At 48.7% G+C, this 20,145-nt stretch overlaps 1 protein-coding gene across 3 annotated transcripts in view; it reads left to right on the forward strand.

Moving 5' to 3' along the window:
- Positions 1 to 20,145, forward strand: part of LOC135915246 (sperm-specific sodium:proton exchanger-like) — a 276,288-nt gene that overhangs the window by 213,203 nt on the left and 42,940 nt on the right. For all 3 annotated transcript variants that reach the window (XM_065448263.2, XM_065448262.2, XM_070522022.1), the window contains exons 2-3: positions 16,571 to 16,833; positions 18,748 to 19,008. In XM_065448263.2, the coding sequence (XP_065304335.1) occupies positions 16,647 to 16,833; positions 18,748 to 19,008 (448 nt within the window). In that variant the 5' untranslated portion in view covers positions 16,571 to 16,646. The remainder of the gene's footprint in view (positions 1 to 16,570; positions 16,834 to 18,747; positions 19,009 to 20,145) is intronic.

A 20,145-nucleotide genomic window follows, 5' to 3' on the forward strand; every position in this document is an offset into this window, starting at 1 on the left:
GGCGCAAGCGAGATTAGATTGAATATGCTAAGCATTTTCGCGCTTGTTCCTGTTACGCATCTCGTTCGGGCGTTTTAGTACACCGTATATCTCAGAGATGTGGTTAAATATGCGAGGTAAATCCGCTCTGGTCTCTTGCCGCGCATGTCGTTAAGGTGTTTTAGCTCATCGTGACGAGCGACACGTAATTTAACGAACCACGTACATAACGTTCTTGCTGTTGCAGTGCCACGGTGTTCGGAAGTTATAGCGCATGGTAACGACACGGAGCGAGATGTTGAACACGCGAAATACAGGCGCTTTTGCTTGCAGGCGTCCAGCCTTCGAGAACTTTGGCTCACCGCGCCGTCGAGCTAACTGCGTATCTATATGCGAAGCACAGCCGCTGTTGCTCTTTGTTCCTGCAAAATGTCCGGCGTTCGGAAGCTTTAGCGCAGTACAACGTTGAGGGATACCCGGCTGAAGTGCAGCCGCTGAGGTGGCACGCGCGGTTGCGCAGCCCCTTAAGCCCAACCGTGGCCTCCGCGATCAGCTCCGACGGCGCGCCGCCGGAGCTGATCTCGGAGGCCACGGCCCAACCCAACGAAATCCGTCCCCGGCCACCAGGGGGAGCCATCCATACGCCGCGCGCGTGAGAGGCTGTGTCGCTGACCGACGCCTAGCGCAGCATTGAGGCCGCACTTTCTTCGCACGTAATCGCGGCTGTTCCATCGCACACAACCGCTGTATCTGCGACACCCTGCTGGTAGTATAGTACTACGCGCACGCCTTCCCTGTGCAGCCGCCTCCATTACCGCCAGTATACCGCCTAACACTCATTTCCCCTCCTCATCGCCGACCCGTTTGCAAATTAGACTCGGCGCACCCTATATAGCGTTAATCAAACCGGAATCGTCGGCGGTCCGTGTCAGCCGTTTCCAGGTTTGATTTGCGACTATAGTGCACACGCCTTGGCTGGGTCGCTGTGTTTGTTTGAGTGTGTGTGGGGGGGGCGGGGGGGGGGGAGGTGTGAGGTGTGCCGTAAATCGTTTTTGCATGCGTACGCACGTGCCTCACCTTTAGTTCGGAGCGACAACAACAAAAAACGCTGGGTAGGGGCAGGGTCGCGTCTGTGACAAGCCTACAGCAGAAGGCGTGTCCAGACGGCAAGCATAGCCGCGGGACCTCGCATACATTCGAGCGCGATTGCGCGTTTACGTATCGCCGGGAGGTCGGCGCGACCGGCAACGTACGTGGCGCATTAATGTCGGCAAGTGTTTAATCGTGACGTATGTATATGTACCGTGAGTCAACCTTCTCGCTGCTCTCTTTGCAAATGAGATGCGGAAAGACAAACACTGCAGACGCCGCCGGCAAGCCTGTACTCGGTCAGACAAACGGCGTGCCGCCGTCAGTTTCGTAGCAGGCTGCTTGGTGGAAACGGCCGCTGTAAGCGGCGCCGCGGTATCGTATCGAGATGCCACCTCTATGTTATGTAGGTGGCCTAAACATGACGATGAGGAGGCGCCGCTCCCACTTGTACTCGGGATTTATTCGACGATGGCGAGAATGCTTAGTTGCCTGGGTAATTTACTATTATTAGGTTGCGCAGATCATTTAAATGGTCGCAGAGATGAAGAGAGCCTAAATAAAATTAAATTATTGGATACTTGTCCCAGATAACTATGGGAGGTGCCGTAGCCGAAGGGTTCCGGGTTAATTTCTACCACCTTGGTTTCTTTGCCCTGATCGCAATGCACAACACATGAGTCAGCTTTTTTCTTTTTATTCGGCCCCAGTGGCACGCGGCCGCCGCTACCTGGAAGCGTACGTTCCCATATATCTTACAGGGCATGCCCAATATAATGTTTGGGAACGTAAGGGTTCCTAGTAGTATTCCATATGCTCAATAATATATATATATATGTATATATATATTGTGACAGGGTGTCCTCTAAGTTATATGACAATGTGCAGATGTGTCATACCAATGATATGATATGGGATTATCATATAAATGTTCACGTGGCATCGTTGGATATGGAGGCACATGTCTTTTTTTTCGACAGGGATGGACTGGCATTTCGCGAAGCGACATCGTGACAGGACGTAAATGAGATGCATTGGCGCATGGTTTGTCACAGATATCTCTTGCGAGAAAAAAAAAATCGGCGCGTCAAAACTGCCGCCGTTTTATTACCTCAAACTTGAGATCGAACGTTTGGATTGCGTGGCTTTATTATAACGAATGGATCCTTCCCAACTAGTTCAATTTAACGTGCTTCTAAATCGGCGCTGGAATAACCCTGCCTTGCAGGACTCGTTTCTCAAGAACGACTTTGCAGTCCCGAGGGCCGCACATCCCAAGAGATTTTTTTCTTTTTTCAGCGCTGGTTATGATGCCTTGGAAGAATAGGGGCAGGCTGTTTAACGCAAGTTTTGACAAACAGCTGCTTTCTGAGGGCGGAAAAAACAAGTTTTCAGTAATTTGGCCTTCGACTTTTTTTTTGACAAAACATAGTTCAAAGCTGCTGAACCTTTTGTGCAATATGTATATCAAAATCACCTTGAACTTAACGAAACGTTTTTCTCAGGAGTTGATGCTTTACTTATATAGTTTTGCAATTTCGGCATGTTGTACTCTATACTGAGTAAAATTTCGGCCTAATAATTAGTATTTGGATCAGGATACGCAGCATTTATCTCTCCTTTCAAATACAACGCTAACACAATACAGTTACAATACAAATACGATACATAAATACAAATGCAATACAAATAAAATACAGTGCTATACAACACACATACAATGCAAATGCGGTACAAGTACGATACAAATACAATACAAATATGAATTGATACAAAAAGCGCGAGCGGTATTGCACGATACCAGACATGTACAACTGAGGCATTTTTCAGCGCTTCTGAACCGAAAAATTCAGTGTAGAAAAGGACAGAACATTAAATTCTTCACAATACACCGAATGAAAGTACTTTCATTTGGCTTATTGTGAAAAAGAAAATTCTGCGTTTTTTTTTTCAAGTGCCAAAACCACCATTTGATTATCAGACATGCCTTAAGAGCAGCGTCCTTTCTGTCCTCTTCCATTTTTACTCTCTGAGTTTTTTCTGTTCACAAGCGCTAAAAATGCATCAGTTGTACGTGTCTGATTCCCTGCTATGCCACTTGCACTCCTTGCGTCAATTTGTATTGCATTTGTATTGTATTGTATTTCTAACCCCAATACCGTGCATCGCATTGCTATTGTACCTAAATTGCATTTTTGTGAACGTCTTTGACTCGCTCAGGCCCTCCACGCGCACGCGCGAGCTCACCGCGGCTTCCCTCCCCCTCGCCTCTTTCTCTCTCTCTCTCTCTCATTTTTCTATTCCTACTTTCTCGTCCACCAGAGTAGGGTAGCCAACCAGACGTATTTCTGCTTAACATCCCTGCCTTCTCTCTTTATTCTCCTCCTCTCCTATCCACCTCTCCTCCTTCTCCTAAATTGTATTGTTGTTACATTTATATTGTGCTTGTATTGCATTTACAATGTGTTTGCATTGAATTTGTGTTGTATTTGTATTGAATTTGTATTGCATTCGTGTTGTAGCCTTAGTTGAACACAGATATAAACGCTGCTTATATGGAAAGAAATGCGGTAGGGTAGGTGCCGCGCGCCGTTCATTGCGACGCCCGTGCCTACCTCAATCAGAGCCGGTTAATAAGCGGGGGCTCCACCTTGGCACGTCGCACTCGTGCCAGCGGTTAGGACGCGTTTGCCCACGTGTCACGGGGTCATTTGCATTCCTGCACTTCTTTTATTACACGTACAGTGACAGAAAAGATCGATGTCCTACGAGGTGGTGAGAAAAAAACGTATTAAAAAAAACTATCCGAAGATGACTCAAAGTAATTTCCCGCTACGCCTGCTAATATATGCCGCATAGGAACACTTATATTGGTTACCTTTATTGGTTAACGCTTAGAAGCACGTGACTTAGGTCACGTTGCCCCACCTCCTGGATCGAACCGCGTTACAAGGCACATTGGAACTCTTGCGAGAACACATTTCGTAGCATTGGTGTCAGGATCGCCCCACAAAGTCATCACCTCTGGTTGCGCTGCCTCCGGGGATCGGGCCGCATTACATGACTGGACAGCCGGTTCTAACGTGGCTTCTACACACGCAAATTGGGATGGGCAATTGACACTGACAATGAGGCATTTACGGACCAACGTGACCAACGTGACACTCAGGGAGTTTACAGAAAACTGCCGGTCTAAAGTTATGTAGCCATTCAATTCAGTGCCCCTTAAGGTGACACTGAAAGCAGCAACACCGAATGAGTTTAGACGGCAGAAATATCGCTTTTAAAGCTATCTTTTTAATTCATTCAATAAGACAGGGTTGGTTACAGAAAGCAAAGAGTACAAAGCCAGAACTTACTCCCATCTCTCAATTTAGCCCCAAAACTGCTGCGCGCCTTGACATCATTGTCTGGTTAACCTCCCTGCCTTTCCCTTATGACTTCTCTCTCTTCTCTTACGTCATTGTGACGTCACGGTCTTTATAGTATTTGCTTTGCAGTTTCGGTCGTTCTAAGGGAGGGGGGGGGGGGTGCAGCTAGACGCGCACAAATGCTTTGAAAACTTGACAGGTATAGACTTTAGTTCGTTTAGAATTGATAGACAGTCAAGTGATGCCAGTACACACTATGTAAATCCATGACTTCATGAAGGGCCAGTGCGGGGATCTCAAAATGGCGTCGCCGCCGCCCGTCTTCTGCGCGCCATTTCTGGCTCACACAGACACTTCTCGCGATAAGAGTCGAGCTTCTTTTACTGCATTAAAAGATATATCGTTAACGATCTTCTATTTACGTCTGAATGAGTAGAGAGCAAGGCGCAACAAACCAGGACAGAAGAAGAACACAAACGACAGGACCGGTGTTCTTCTTCTGTCCTGGTTTATTGCGCCTTGCTCTTTACTCATTCAAGCACGAACCGACTAGCCCAAGCAAGAGTGTTACTTGAGCCTATTAGTGTCTCTATAAAATGCACCGTGGACAAACGCCGCATTCGCGAGATCTCTCATTACACTGCGTTAGCCGACTCCAACGTGGCAGCTTTTGAGTAGCACCGTGTATAGTTTGACCTTGTATTACCGCTCTTAGCCTTCCTCAGGTACACCACGGTCTCGACCGGACGTTTCAGTTAGCCGTTACCAGCGGGCCCTTGCGTGTGTTGTGCACGTGCGTAGTATACTACGCCCGAATGCGTCGCTCCACATGTCGCCAACGTCGTCGGCGTCACCTATAGCGAGCCGGTCATCACCGGCCGTGTGGCGATGCAACCATCCGCGGCATGCGTCTATTAAAGAATTACCCTTCGTCTCTCTCTCTTTCCGGCGTGTACGTGCAAATACCGTCCCCTCGTCAGTCCGTCTAATCGTCGGCCATCCTTCATTTCCTCACATAATGGCACCCAATCCGTGACTCCTGAGTGACCACGGGTAACCTGTTCTGCACTAACCAAAGGCATACCCGGTTTTCTATTTCTCTTCCGCCTCCTTCTCCCGTGTGCCTGACACCATACATTTAGCCCCTCCTCAGAACGACATTACGGGTCTCCGTCCGGTGGAGAATCAAAAGCGTGTATGGCTGCGCGTATATCTATTGTCATCAGCATTAGGCGCCGTCAGATGACAGTGCTAAGCGGAAGTTGACTCTGCGATTAATGGCTTATGCTCGCACGTTCGCGGGCATGCGGTTGCGGGAGAACGATTTCGCGCACCTTTTTTTTTTTTGCGCTGGCATTGATTCCGAGGATACTCTTCATCACGTGCCGGTAGTAAACACACGTGTCGTGTTGTTGGTACTTGCTATATGTACGAAACTGTCGATGCAGCCTTACCACGTGCGTGTGTGTGTGCGCTTTTGGAGGTTTCGTACGGGATATCGGAATGGGCGGTGATGGCCTCTTCTTTTTTTTTTTTTAAGCCTTGCATGGCAACTCAGCTCTGTTATTCATCGATAGGTCACCTCTGTAGCGTGGGCCTATGGGGCGGAAGTGAGATTGAGGGGTCAAGAGGAAGCCTTGATGGCTTTCTCGCTTGCCGCGTTTTACGCTCAGTGATTACTAGGATGGGCTGGTACGCACCGTGAGCTGTAATTTTTCTTATTTTTTTTTGCCCTTATACCTTCGGTGAAATGCTGTGTTTGATTCGCCGATCTTGAAGCCCGGCCTAACCGCTTTCACGGGCTTTTTCTTTCGTTCACGATTGTGATGATGGTGACGGTACAGTGACCTTGCCGTTCGAGAAGTGGCACTGCTGTGTCGGGCAATTGGTGAGAACAAGGCCCGATCAACGATGCATTGACTGCGCATGAGTGGTGCGACACGGAATTGTTGCGCGATAGCGTGCGCGTATGCGTGTTGCATTGTGTGCCTGCAGTTCGTGTGGGAGTGCTTGTGTCTGCGCACGTTGTGGGCACAGGTGTTTGCGTGTGTGACAGGGTTAACTTTTGACAGTGTGAGATCGAGGCTGCGAGCGCGCGCGCCTGTGTGTGCGTGCGCGTTTGTTTGTTTGTTTGCTTGACTGTTTGTTTGCTTTCTTGCTTGCTTGCTTGTTTGTCTGTTTGTTTCTTTGTTTGTTTGTTTGTCTGTCTGTCTGTCTGTCTGTCTGTCTGTCTGTCTGTCTGTCTGTCTGTCTGTCTGTCTGTCTGTCTGTTTGTTTGTTTGTTTGTTTGTTTGTTTGTTTGTTTGTTTGTTTGTTTGTTTGTTTGTTTGTCACAATCGGTGTAAAGAAGAAACGCGGGTTGCATATACCCGAACGAACACGGCATCTCAGCGCAAATACGTTCCCTCTCCTCCTAGGAGCCAAAAAACGAATGGCAGAAGAAGCCCGCAAGGCGAATGCATTAACGATCCACCCGATCGAGGCTGTCTCACCTCGGCCAGCGTACGTCAACAGCGGACCGAGGGTCATTACCGACAGCTACACAGAGCGGGTGCAGCGCCGTCTCGGGGCTGAAAGCGGGTGCGTTTTGGGAGGAAATGCAGTGCAGGATGAAGGAGTGGTTTGGCCAAGTCGGGCACGGGTTGGGGGAAGGGGGTGGGGGGCAGGGGGTGGCACGTGGGGTCGAGGTAATGCGAGAACGTCCGTGCACTCGTGTCCATCCCGCCATCGTTCGGGGCCGAATTACCTCGAACGACGCGCCACTTAGCCGTCACTTTTCCACATTGCGGCAGTCACTTTAGCAGCGGCGGTCGTTATTCATAGCGGCCGGAGAGCATCGGAAGAGACAACGATGGCACTGCACGAAGAATAGGAGGAGGAGAGAGAGAGAGAGAGAGGGAGAGAGAGGGCTGTGATCGTGACCTCGGAAGCCGCCAGGGCGTTACGACGGCCAACCGCCATCGACATTAGTCCAATTAAGCGTCGCGTAGGCTCTCGAACGGCAGGAGCAAGGAATGCCGTTCCGAGTGGCGTGTTCCTGTAGGCAGGCCTAGCGCCATGGCCCTCTGGGCCTGCAAGTTTGTTTGTTTGTTTGTTTGTTTGTTGCTGTTGTCTTCGTTGTTGCTGCTGCTGCTGTCGTCGTCGTCGTCGTTGTTATTGTTGTAAGGAGGAGATTTCGGCGCGCCGGGCCGCTTAATTGCATGGTCTCGTGATCGGGAAGCACCGGAACCGTGGCCTCGTGTACGCTCACGCACAGTTCTCGGAAAGAAGCGTGCCTGCCGCAGGGATTGTGCACGTGACACTGTTGGAGGGGCGCAGCGACACCTTTGTTATTATTTATTTATTTATTTAGTTATTTAGTACATACTGCAGACCTTTCGGTCCAAGCAGAGGGGCAATAGAACGTCTACAAACAAAAAGAGAGCAAATTAAGAACAAACAAATACAAACTTATACAAATTTTAGTCACACTGTGTCTGTAAAGTGTCGTTCCAGTCTGATACTGTCCTGGGAAAAAAATGGCTGTGGCTTAGGTAAGGTTAAGCCCAGGATGCGAAGCATACTAGCCTTTATTTTAGTTGTTGAACCACTGTTTAGCCTGGTGAACTGCTGTTGCTTGGCTATTTGGTTCGGCTAGACGAAGAAACAACTCATGCATTACTTCTTCGCCTTCAAGAGTGGAACGCGACAGCGTTCCCGTCGACCCGCCAAGGGGTGTAAGACAATGGGCTACAGGGCAGCGACTACGCGCCCCGCATTGGACGCGGTGAGCGTCGAGCAAAGCAGCGTTCGGCGCGGCAACGAAATGTGCGCCTGAGCAAGAGACGCACGCCTTAGAAACAGCTCGTTTCTAAGGCAACACCGCATTCACTAGAGGCGCTTTTGTACCGCTTTGAAGCATCTTACTCGTGGCTCAGTGGTAGCGTCTCCGTCCCACACTCCGGAGACCCTGGTTCGATTCCCACCCAGCCCGTCTTGCAAGCGTTGAGCCAAAGCCACTTCTCCTCTGTCGTGACGTCACGGTGTCACGTGATTTCATGGCGACACCGCCGCGCCTGAGGAGCTGGGTTGAGCTCTCGTAATATGCTTCGCATAAAAGAAAATTTAAACGTGTCAGTTCGAGCATAATAGGGTGTTAGTGAATCCGGATGATGCTGTCTTGTTTGCCGTGTTAATGCAGGCGTTATATAAGTCGATGGTTTAATTTCAAGCCTGTTGTTGAGAAGAAGGGAAAGGAATTCAAGTCTTAGCAGCTTTCGGCGTGTTTCAAGAGTAGGTATGGAGTTTTCTGTCATAATTTTAGAGGGAGAGTCCTGTCTTGCGAATTTATTAAATATAAACCTGACTGCCTTTCTTTGTAGTTTTTCAAGACGCACGATATTTGATTTAGTGTAACGATCCCTGATATACATGCATACTCTAACTTTGGTCTAATAAATGTAAAATAACATCAACGCGACAAGAAAGAACGAAATGTTTGCCACCCGTGGACGAAGCTTTCACGAACGTGCGAGCCAAATAATATCGCGCCGCATGCATGAATCGGGGAGCCCGCAATGTAGCATAAAAAAAATCGCTCGCTCGCTCTCTCTTACACCTTCCGACGTGTGTATATATTTTTGACGCGGTCTATCGGCGTCACAGACCGCGTGGGATAGCCCATATTGTCCAACCAGTGGGCTATTGTACATGACCGTGAGTTACTTACGAGCGAGAAAAAACGTTGAGGAAAAGCTGAATACTTCAGCCAAGTGTGTACGCTACCCGCAGCGTCCGGATTTCCAACCTGTTCTCGGGAAAGTAAAGGTTTATTGACATCTGACTAGGGGTGTGTACCAATTCTGGCCGGCATCGGAGACAGTCTATACATTCTCAGCTAAGGAGACGGCTTCGAAGCCATGTAATGGAACGCGTTTCTAGCCGTCTCGAAGACGTACGGAAGACGCTCCTGCGACGCGACTCCACCTCGCGGCCAGAAGAAAAAGTTGAGAAAAGCGCACATTATTTCTGTCTCGTAAGTCTTTGCGCCTGCAAACATATGAAAACACAAGATAACTTACCTTAAGGGGCGTTGAAATCAAGAAAAAGAAATGGGCATGGGCAGGACATGTAATGAGGAGGCAAGATAACCGATGGTCATTAAGGGTTATGGACTGGATTCCAAGGGAAGGGAAGCGTAGCAGGGGGAGGCAGAAAGTTAGGTGGGCGGATGGCATTAAGACGTTTGCAGGGACAGCATGGCCACAATTAGAACATGACCGGGGTTGTTGGAGAAGTATGGGAGAGGCCTTTGCCCTGCAGTGCGCGTAACCAGGCTGATGATGATGATGATGATGATGATGATGAAGAAGAAGAAGAAGATGATGATGATGATGATGATGATGATGATGATGATGATGATGATGATGATGATGATGATGATGATGATGATGATGATAAAGAAGGGGCGTGGGATAGCGTGCCTGCGTTTTCTTGTGCGCAGACAACCTTCCTATTGGCTTTCCAAGCGTCCAGCTCAGCTTTCATCTTGTTATTATTCTTTTTTTTATTTCACGATACTGCAGGCCCTCCTCGGGCCCATGCAGGAGTGGTTACAACACGGAATGGTGTAACCACTCCTCTATGGGCCCGTGGAATGTGAACATGGAATGTGAACATGTTTGGACAGGAAAGTAGCCTGCATCGTTTTTTAGTTCGATGCTGTCTTCGCGAAGCTGTCCACTTTGACGCCTTCGCGAGAACTGGAACGAGACTTAAGATAGCCGCTGTCCGCTTTAGCCGTCCACTTAGCCGTCTACTTTGCCGTCTACGGCGAGCGTTGGAACACGGCCTAGGTAAGCCTATTGACAGGCTTGGCAATGCTACTCCAGGTGAGACGATGAGAGATCAAAGAAGTGGGGTGAGAGAAAAAGAATTACCAGAAAAATGCGCGCGCCAATATGCAAGCGTGCCAAATGTACCATATTGACACGTGTACTTATCTTTATCGGGCGACCACGTTTGGCCGCCTAACAAATGTTATCGTGCAGCGCAGGACGCGGCTGCATGTAAAAGAAGTTTCTGGAAAGTTATCGATGGTTCCCTCCACTGTCTTTCACCGCAACTTGTGTAATCTGATTACATGTATGCGTGACGCGAATAGTGCAGAACTTTGTGGAAGGCACGCGGGTCCCATCGGTTAATCTGGAACATTCCACGACTGATCTATAAAAGCCGACGCGCTTGACCCGCTGATCAGATTTACGACGATCGCCGACTGTGTTCGCCGCTCTCGTTGTGCTTTGAGTGTTGCCTGTTTTGTGGGCACAGGTTCGCCCAATAAAAGCTAGTTTTTGCCTTTCACAGTATTGCTACTGTGTTCTTTTACGTCACGACCACGTGACAATATTTCGCAAGTCGCTTGCATCACCCTCGAATCCGGCGGCGAACGTTATAAGCGCCTAAGAGTGGGTAGCAACTTAGAGCCTAGGACGAACGGCCATGGTCCAAGAGCGTCCCGAAATTCGAGTCCCCACGTCGCGTCCCAACGTTTAGAGCCGAATCCCCCCGAGGACAGCTAGCCGTTGCGACTAAGCATCTGCAAATGCAAATTAGAGTCCGCGCGCCGACACCGAAGCTGTGGGACACAAAAAACATTCAAGCGAATACGATCGACGCAGGCTCGCACGATCACGTCTGTCGTCATCACGTGGCATATAATTGCTACAGTCCTTAGCGCATAGTATGCGAGCAAAATAAAAAAAAAGTGGCGTACAGTTAAAAAGAATTGAATTCTGGGGGTTTTGCGTGCCAAAACCACGATACGATAATGAGGCACGCTGTATAGTGAGGGAGTCAGGATTAATTTTTTAACCACCTGGGCAATCTTTGACACAATAGCTCCGGGTCCCAACAGCACTTTTACATACAACCACATCCTACATAAACAATAGAGCAACCCCCTTAGTGTATAGTATGCGAGCAAAAAAAAGTGGCGTACAGTTAAAAAGAATTGAATTCTGGGGATTTTACGTGCCAAAACCACGATACGATAATGAGGCACGCCGTACAGTGAGGGAGTCAGGATTAATTTTTTAACCGCCTGGCCAATTCTTCAACACAATAGCCTCGGGTCCCAACAGCACTTTTACATACAACCACATCCTACATAAACAATAGAGCAACCCCCTTAGTGTATAGTATGCGAGCAAAAAAAAGTGGCGTACAGTTAAAAAGAATTGAATTCTGGGGATTTTACGTGCCAAAACCACGATACGATAATGAGGCACGCCGTACAGTGAGGGAGTCAGGATTAATTTTTTAACCGCCTGGCCAATTCTTCAACACAATAGCCTCGGGTCCCAACAGCACTTTTACATACAACCACATCCTACACAAACAATAGAGAAACCTCTACACGAAGCCGATACACACGTCATTCACAAACACTTCTCGCGGTGGCCATACCCGAGACCTTTCAACCGACTTATAGTAACCCTGGTGTATCGACCTCTAGTAACCTAACAGGCAACTCAACAGCCCACCATCATGTTAATGTAAAACCTCACTATAATGAATGTCTTTCGATTAGCGACTAGCGGATTGAATGCCTTTCGATTTTCACACATTGAGAGTGCTCGATATAACGGGTCAAACAAATGTGTGTCGAGTGTGGCTCAATCGACGCCGTCTTAGTTTTAGTCAATTAAATATGTGTCGAGTGTGAGTCAGTTGAAGCTTTCTTATCTTCGATCAATTAAATCTCTACCGAGCGCGCTCGTCGGAAATTGACGTCGAATTGATTGACAGACTCAAAATGAACTTGACGCATAGTCGAATGAAACTCAGAGTACATTTCTTTTTTCACCCGCCGTGATTGCTCAGTGGCCATGGTGTTGGGCTGCTGAGCTCGAGGTCGCGGGATCGAATCCCGGCCACGGCGGCCGCATTTCGATGGGGGGCGAAATGCGAAAACACCCGTGTACTTAGATTTAGGTGCACGTTAAAGAACCCCAGGTGGTCGAAATTTCCGGAGTCCTCCACTACGGTGTGCCTCGTAATCGGAAAGTGATTTTGGCACGTAAAACTGCATATTTTAATTTTTTTTTCGTTTCTTTTTTTCCAAACTGCTCGTTCAAGGCGTTCTCTGATATTGCAGTGCGCAAGCTTTTGACGCCAACTGCAAGCGCGTGCGTGTTTTGCGGACAAAACTGCATTCCTCGAGTCGAGACGTAAACATCGATATCGCCGAGTTTCCTGCGGTTTGTACGAAGCGAGAGAGCCGATCTCGTGTCGGTCCTCCTGATCCCGATGTCCTTTATTCCTAGGTCGACCTTCCCGCGCAGCTTTTATTGCGCGTTTCGCGGAATTACGCACGATGCGGGCACTTTCGCCGAGATTCCTTGCCCGATTTGCACGTGCAAAGGCGCGTTATCGATAATCCTTTCGCTTCCGCTCGTCGTTACAGGGAAATTTTTGGCCGTCTCCTTCTCCGCAATACCTTTCTCTCTCTCTCTCTCTCTCCCCTCTCTCTCTATTTCTCTCTGCGTCGTACGCTCCGCGATGGCGTCGGACGTCGGTGTCCGTAATTCTCGCCTCGTTGATGGTGGCCTGACTCAGCGATGCACGTGTGACCCCAAGGCCGCCGTCTCGACGACATTGCGGGGGATTAACCTGCACTGTACGTGGTGCTGCGGGGGGCCGCAAATCCGGTATGTACAAGCGCTTGCAGTGCTCGCGCATGTATACTCGGATGTCATTATCATATTATCATTATTTTTTCTATCCGCCGTGGCTTTCCTGCGATTCGAAACATCCTTGAGTCCAGCAGTGCGTCTTAGGTAAACGGCATCGGGCTTCCGCTGCAGTTCTTACTTTTCGTTTTTTCTGTCGTCTGCTTTAAACGTCCTTCCGTCGGTGGCGTTTTTTCTTTTGATGCCGTTAGCATTCTTAGGATACTTCGCGCACTTTCCAGGACGTTTCTTTCCGTGCCTCTAAGTGTGTCTCCGCCAACGCGGTACAATGTGTACTCCATGATCTGACGGGTAGAGCACCGGACTGCTGTGTTGAGGTACCGCAACCATAACTACCATAACCCTCGTCTTAAGCAAGAATTACTTTCCCACCCTCCATTCATATCACCTCGTATTGACCATCGTTATAAAGTGCTTGTTCCTCATTGTCACACTAACCAACACTTTCATTCTTTCATCCCTCAAACGTGTAATGGTTGGAACCGCTTACCCACCTCCACTGTATCTATTACGGACCCCAGTGACTTTAAAAATGTGCTTGAATACCTAATATTTGTTACCTAATATTTGCTTTGTTTTTTTCCCTATTTATTGTTCCCACTCCCTTCTGTAACGCCCTATAAGCTCTGAAGGTATTCAAATAAATAAATAAATAAAAAATAAACCGGATTCGGAACCAGCCGTTCCACCAACTTGGGTCCCTAAGTAGGTTACACTGGGTGTGCGAAGCTTCTAAATGAATAATTTTGACGCCTACTTGGGTCAGGTATGTGCCAGTGGGCATGTGCATTATTTAACTCACTCAACCTCTTGTGCGCCAACTTGGCTAACTAGGTTTGCGCTGGTCTCCAACACGGGTAACGAGGTACGTGACGCTGGGTACGTGGCGCCCGTCAATGAAAAAGAAATCCTTTAAAATGTCTCCCCCGCCGAGCGGAATCGCAGGCACGTCATCTACATTCAGACGCGCGCCGCGTGCGCGTCTGAATTACTTAAACTGAGGACTTCTTAAATCTACTTAAATCTACTTAAACTGAGGACGACGCAACGAGCTATGGAAAGAAGAATGATCGGTGTAACGTTAAGGGATAAGAAAAGAGCAGATTGGGTGAGGGAACAAACGCTAGCTAATGATATCTTGGTTGAAATCAAGAAAAAGAAATGGCCATGGGCAGGACACGTAATGAGGAGGCAAGATAACCGATGGTCATTAAGGGTTACGGAATGGATTCCAAGAGAAGGAAAGCGTAGCAGAGGGTGGCAGGAGGTTAGGTGGGCGGATGAGATTAAGAAGTTTGCGGGGACAACATGGCCACAATTAGTACATGACCGGGGTTGTTGGAGAAGTCTGGGAGAGGCCTTTGCCGTGCAGTGGGCGTAACCAGGCTGATTATGATGATGATGATGATGATGATGATGATGATGATGCCATGCGCGGACTTTCCGGCGGCGCCGCTTGATGGCGCGACGTGTCCAGATCTAGGGATGCGCGAGAGAGGAGCTCGGCTGCACACACGCTTCATACATGACGCGCTTTGGCACTAAAAATAAGGTGTGTCGCTTTAGCGACACACCGCCGTATACTTGTCATCTGATTGCTATCATGCCGTTGTCGTGCGCATCTTCTTCATTGTGCCGTCGTCCTGCATTCTCTGTCATACAGTGGTCGCGGTGCCAGCGCCGGTCGTTCTATCCTCGTTCACTCTAACTTCGTCATCCAACTGTATAGTCGCGCAGACCTCTTTATACCGTTGTCGCGTCACGTCCATATCTTCGTCACGCTGTGTGTTTTACCATTCTCATCGCTTCAGTAACGCCATCCCATTGTCATTGTCTCCTGCCGTTGTCGTCCCGTCGGCGTCGGTGATTCGTCATTCTACCGCGGTTACGATGACGTCATTAAATCGCGATTACGCCACCGTTCACGTGCCGTACTCGCCGGGCTATCGGCGTCGTTCCAACTTCATCGTGCGTTTGTCGTCATACCGTGGCCGTCACGCCATTTCGTCGTCATCCAATTGGTCTCCTGTCGGCATCGTCGCGCTGTCGCCGTTGCACCGCCATTTAAGAATTTTCATTTCATTGTCATCATTTCATTGTATGACGCCGTTGTCGTCACAACGCCTTTGTCGTTCCATCGACGTAACGCTCCTTCCTTGTCATTCAGTAGTCGTTAGTGCGTCGACGTCGTACAGTCGTCGTCATGCCGTCGTGCTCAAGCGCTACTATGGCAAACGAGTGGCATAACACCACGGGAGGATACCGGATTATTATGCCGCACATAACCAAAGCAATGGAAGTCTCTGAATGACAATTACAGATGTTAAACGAACTTGACTGGTGTATCGCTACATTGCTCGAATGCTAATCGCATTAGCATCGACTATCATCGTGAGATGCGTTGTGCTGTAATATATTTTTTCCTCGGCCCGCTCTATGCAATCAGTAGGCAAATAAATTACTTCGAATTTCATTTGCAGGCAAGAAATGACACTTAGAACGACAGAAAGCTGAGCTAGTTGGTAAGGATTCATTATGCAAAATAGAAGTGAGGCGTGCAGACATGACACAAGAGTAGGACATCGGCGGACACAAGAAGGACATCGGTGTTCGTGTTGTCCACTTCTCTACTCTTGTGTCCTGTCTGCACGCCTCACTTCTATTTTGCATAAGAAATGACAAGTCCGAAATGGCATGTCAATCTCAGTACTCTTTCTTTGTGTCTGCTTCGGCGTTACTTTCTTTCGCTAGTAAAGTTTCCATAGATTGCTTCTGTTTTGACGGCCGACAACAATACGTAAAACATGTCTTTGAATGGCGCCGTTTGTCAGACCGAGCAATGCGGTGCTACTGCTCAAATTGTATCAACGCATATGTGGCTGCTTAGTATACAGACGATGATGGTGATGTTTCTTCAGAACGTGTTATTAGCCTGGCAGTCGGTAACGTCAGTTACCGGGACACAAGACTACTAATAATCGTCGAGCGGTCCCGAGCAACGAATGAGTGCGTTGACGGTCTGCGTCTTTTGTTCGCATATTTGACCCGCAGAGCAAAGGAGGACCAAATAACAACAAAACCCTGACCGTCGACTAATCTTTATTAGTACCTCGTATGGGATGGATTTTGTTGATTTGGGGTTCTGCAGCGTGCGCGCAATGCGCGATTCACAATTGTGTTCATTCCGCCTCAGTAGAACGTCGTCGCCGCGGCCGGGATTCGAACCTACGACCTCGCGTTCATCAGCAGAATGAGATTGCCATGTACTGAGCCAAAGCGGCGAGTAATTTTGACATAGATAGGCTAATTGTTTGTTTCGTTGATTTATTTATTTATTTATTTATTTATTTATTTATTTATTTATTTATTTATTTATTTATTTATTGACTGACTTTCCAGGCGGGGAGTAGGAGGAAGGGGAAGCCCGCTGGAGTGACAGAGGAGACCGCCAGGAGGCGGGAGAGGGGCGTCCACGATGACGACCGAGGGTGGCGGCGGCGTTTTGGAGCAGGTGGCCGAGCACCTGGTCGAGCAGGTGTTCGAGCACATGGGCAAGAACGAGACGGCTGCCGGCACCGAGCCGCTCATGGAGGGAGAAGAGGAGGAGTACTTCCGGGCTGCCGCGCCCATACTCTTCCTCTTCGTCAGCTTCATACTCGGAAGTACGGCTAATCACTCGCTCTTTTCTTTCCGTGCACTAAAGCAAAGGCGCCAGCTAGAGTACTCCAAAACACGACCTCCGAGATCTGGCTGCGCCCGATCTCGGGGGTCACGTCTATAACAGTTTCCACCAAGTAGTTTTACTAGCGGGAAATGTGGCTCTAGTGTCTCTAGTTACTCGCTCTTTTCCTTGCACTGAAGCAACGGTGCCAGCTAGAGCACTCTAAAACACGGCCTTCGAGATCTGGCTGCGCCCGATCTCGGGGGTCACGTCTATAACAGCTTCCTCCAAATAGTCTAATAGCGGGAAATGTGGCTCTAGTGTCTGCGAGACCCTGCAAGCACGGTGATTGTGGGCCTTTTCACGAGTTTGCCGAAACTATCGTCCTTCTGGCTCGGAACGGCATCGTGACTTCGCCAGTTGATCGCTTTCGACAAAATATTGCGTCACTAATGCAACAATTGGCACTAAATACGCGTGTGCGCACAGGCACTTTATTGCCTTGCCGTGCTCATGAAACTCTGACAGCTCGGAAATTCAGAAAAAAAAAGAAAGAGACGTAAAGAGTAAATTGCGTCACGAGAAACACATCTCAAATCGCAAGCGCGAAGTTTAAACAGATACACATACCAGCCACCACGGTGGCTGAACAATCACAACGCACATGGTGCACCGCATAGCATTACTATAGGTTACGTAGCCTACGCAATTGCCTGTGGTATACCTGCATCGAGGTTATCTGGCGACGACGCCCCCTGTCAGCGCCAGGAAGAGCCGCTAGTTTGTACGTGCAACGAATTTGCGAAATCTATTTATTTGTTTTGAGTCTTAGGGTGTCGCGATTTACATCGAGAAAGGTGTGCAGTAGTTGCAGGGCTACCTCGAATACCAGAACTGATGGAAGCACAGTGAATGGTTAGTGTCTGCAACGTAGCTACATACTACATAAAACCACGACGAAAACGGAACCGCTATCGTGTTTATGACAACGCGACAGAAGACAAACTAGAAGAATGCGCAACCGAGCTATACTGCCAAACATTACAAAATACGGTTCATTGATTGCTATTCAGTAGAAAAAGAAAGTCGGGACTGTCCCGGTAATTCGGTATGGTTGCCAACCCTAACTGCCACATATTATACTGAATCTGGCCAGCTATCTGGCATCGAATGCGAATCAGCACAAAACAAGGAATGAGAGCCTTATTGTCTCTCTTGTTAAATTCGAACCAGGAACCCCACAACTGTAGTGCGGATGCCATGCCATTGCCTCCACAACCTCATTGCGTTGTCTTCTTTTTAAAAAAATGCTGCGTTATAACCTTACACTCATAGTTCACAAACTTGTTTTAATGGGTCCCTTTGAAGGCAGTCTCTGGAAACATGAAGTCCGTTCTTTCGCGATATAAACCAGACACTTATCACTCACCGCAATATACAAATAAAATAAAATTGGCAAGATATTTATCGCGTTTTGGTGCACGCCATCCCCTATTGGCTGTCATAGCCCGTGAATCATTCTACGGGGAAAAAGAATAGCCATAAACTGTCATGAATGTAGTTACTATGAACATGTACAAACTTATAAGTAGTGTCATAGTGCACCGTAGCGGTTAAATGTTATCCCATTCCCCATAGATTCATCACACGTAAATTCTTCAACGTTTCCTTTTTAATTCTGCAACAAGATATGCGTCAGTAGTTTAGCATACACCGCTCCCAATTCGTCGTCATCAGCATCCCGGGCAGCACCAGAATCGCCCCAAACGGGTGCCGATCACGTCCCAATAAACACGTACGAACGTGCACAAATCGTGTCCTAATGCACCGTAACACTGAAACGCTATCGCATTCTAGTATAGTTCATCAGACGTGACACCCTGCAACCATTATTTTTTTTTCTTTTTTATCGCAGCGTTGGTGCGTTTCCTGCTGAAGCGGCTGAACATCCAGATGCCGTACACGGTGGTGCTGTTCGTGTTCGGCGCCCTGATGGGCCTGGTGTCGCGCCAGTACGAGTCCCTGCAGATCTACACGTACCTGGCGCGCATCGACCCCAAGCTGCTGCTGCACATGTTCCTGCCCATACTGATCTTCGAGTCGGCCTTCGCCATGGATGCGCACACCTTCATGCGCTGCTTCACCCAGTGCATTCTCATGGCGGTGCCCGGACTGCGTGAGTGGACATCCGACGACGTCTTCAATCAATCGATCACTCAGTCGGTTCACTCAAACAGTCAATCAATCAAGCCGTCTCGCAGTTGCTCCGGCCCGATAAGGGAAGATTCAGAGATTACCAATGTTGGAGTTGATGAAGCACTAAAGCGCCAAACAGACGACACAAGAAGAGACACGGAAAGCGCTCCTTCCATGTCTCTTCTTGTGTCGTCTGTTCGGCGCTTTAGTACTTCAGTAACAGGCGCCAACTGTAGCCCAACAAAAAGTTCTGCTTCAATGTTGGAGTGTTAGGCTAATCGGTGCTGCATATTCGATGCCTTTTCATCCCGCAGCGCATGAGATAGGGCAACAGAATGAACACACATAGAGCGCTGAACTAAAGACTGGACTTTGTTTTCCTGCACCAGGAAAACAGGATAGACGACACATGCAATTGAGGCACAAGAAATGCAATCTGCTGGGAAAAAAAATGGCTGTGGCTTAGGTAAGGTTAAGCCCAGGATGCGAAGCATACTAGCCTTTATTTTAGTTGTTGAACCACTGTTTAGCCTGGTGAACTGCTGTTGCTTGGCTATATTTGGTTCGGCTAGACGAAGAAACAACTCATGCATTACTGCTTCGCCTTCAAGAGTGGAACGCGACAGCGTTCCCGTCGACCCGCCAAGGGGTGTAAGACAATGGGCTACAGGGCAGCGACTACGCGCCCCGCATTGGAAGCGGTGAGCGTCGAGCAAAGCAGCGTTCGGCGCGGCAACGAAATGTGCGCCTGAGCAAGAGACGCACGCCTTAGAAACAGCTCGTTTCTAAGGCAACACCGAATTCACTAGAGGCGCTTTTGTACCGCTTTGAAGCATCGTACTCGTGGCTCAGTGGTAGCGTCTCCGTCCCACACTCCGGAGACCCTGGTTCGATTCCCACCCAGCCCGTCTTGCAAGAGTTGAGCCAAAGCCACTTCTCCTCTGTCGTGACGTCACGGTGTCACGTGGTTTCAAGGCGACACCGCCGCGCCTGAGGAGCTGGGTTGAGCTCTCGTAATATGCTTCGCATAAAAGAGAAAAGAAACATCCCGCCTCACGTGTCGTTTACTTCAGGATAGGAAAACGCACTCATTTGTTGTGACAAGGAAATCGAAGCC

This window comes from Dermacentor albipictus, chromosome 7 (genome assembly GCF_038994185.2).
Source record: "Dermacentor albipictus isolate Rhodes 1998 colony chromosome 7, USDA_Dalb.pri_finalv2, whole genome shotgun sequence".
Taxonomy (NCBI): domain Eukaryota; kingdom Metazoa; phylum Arthropoda; class Arachnida; order Ixodida; family Ixodidae; genus Dermacentor; species Dermacentor albipictus.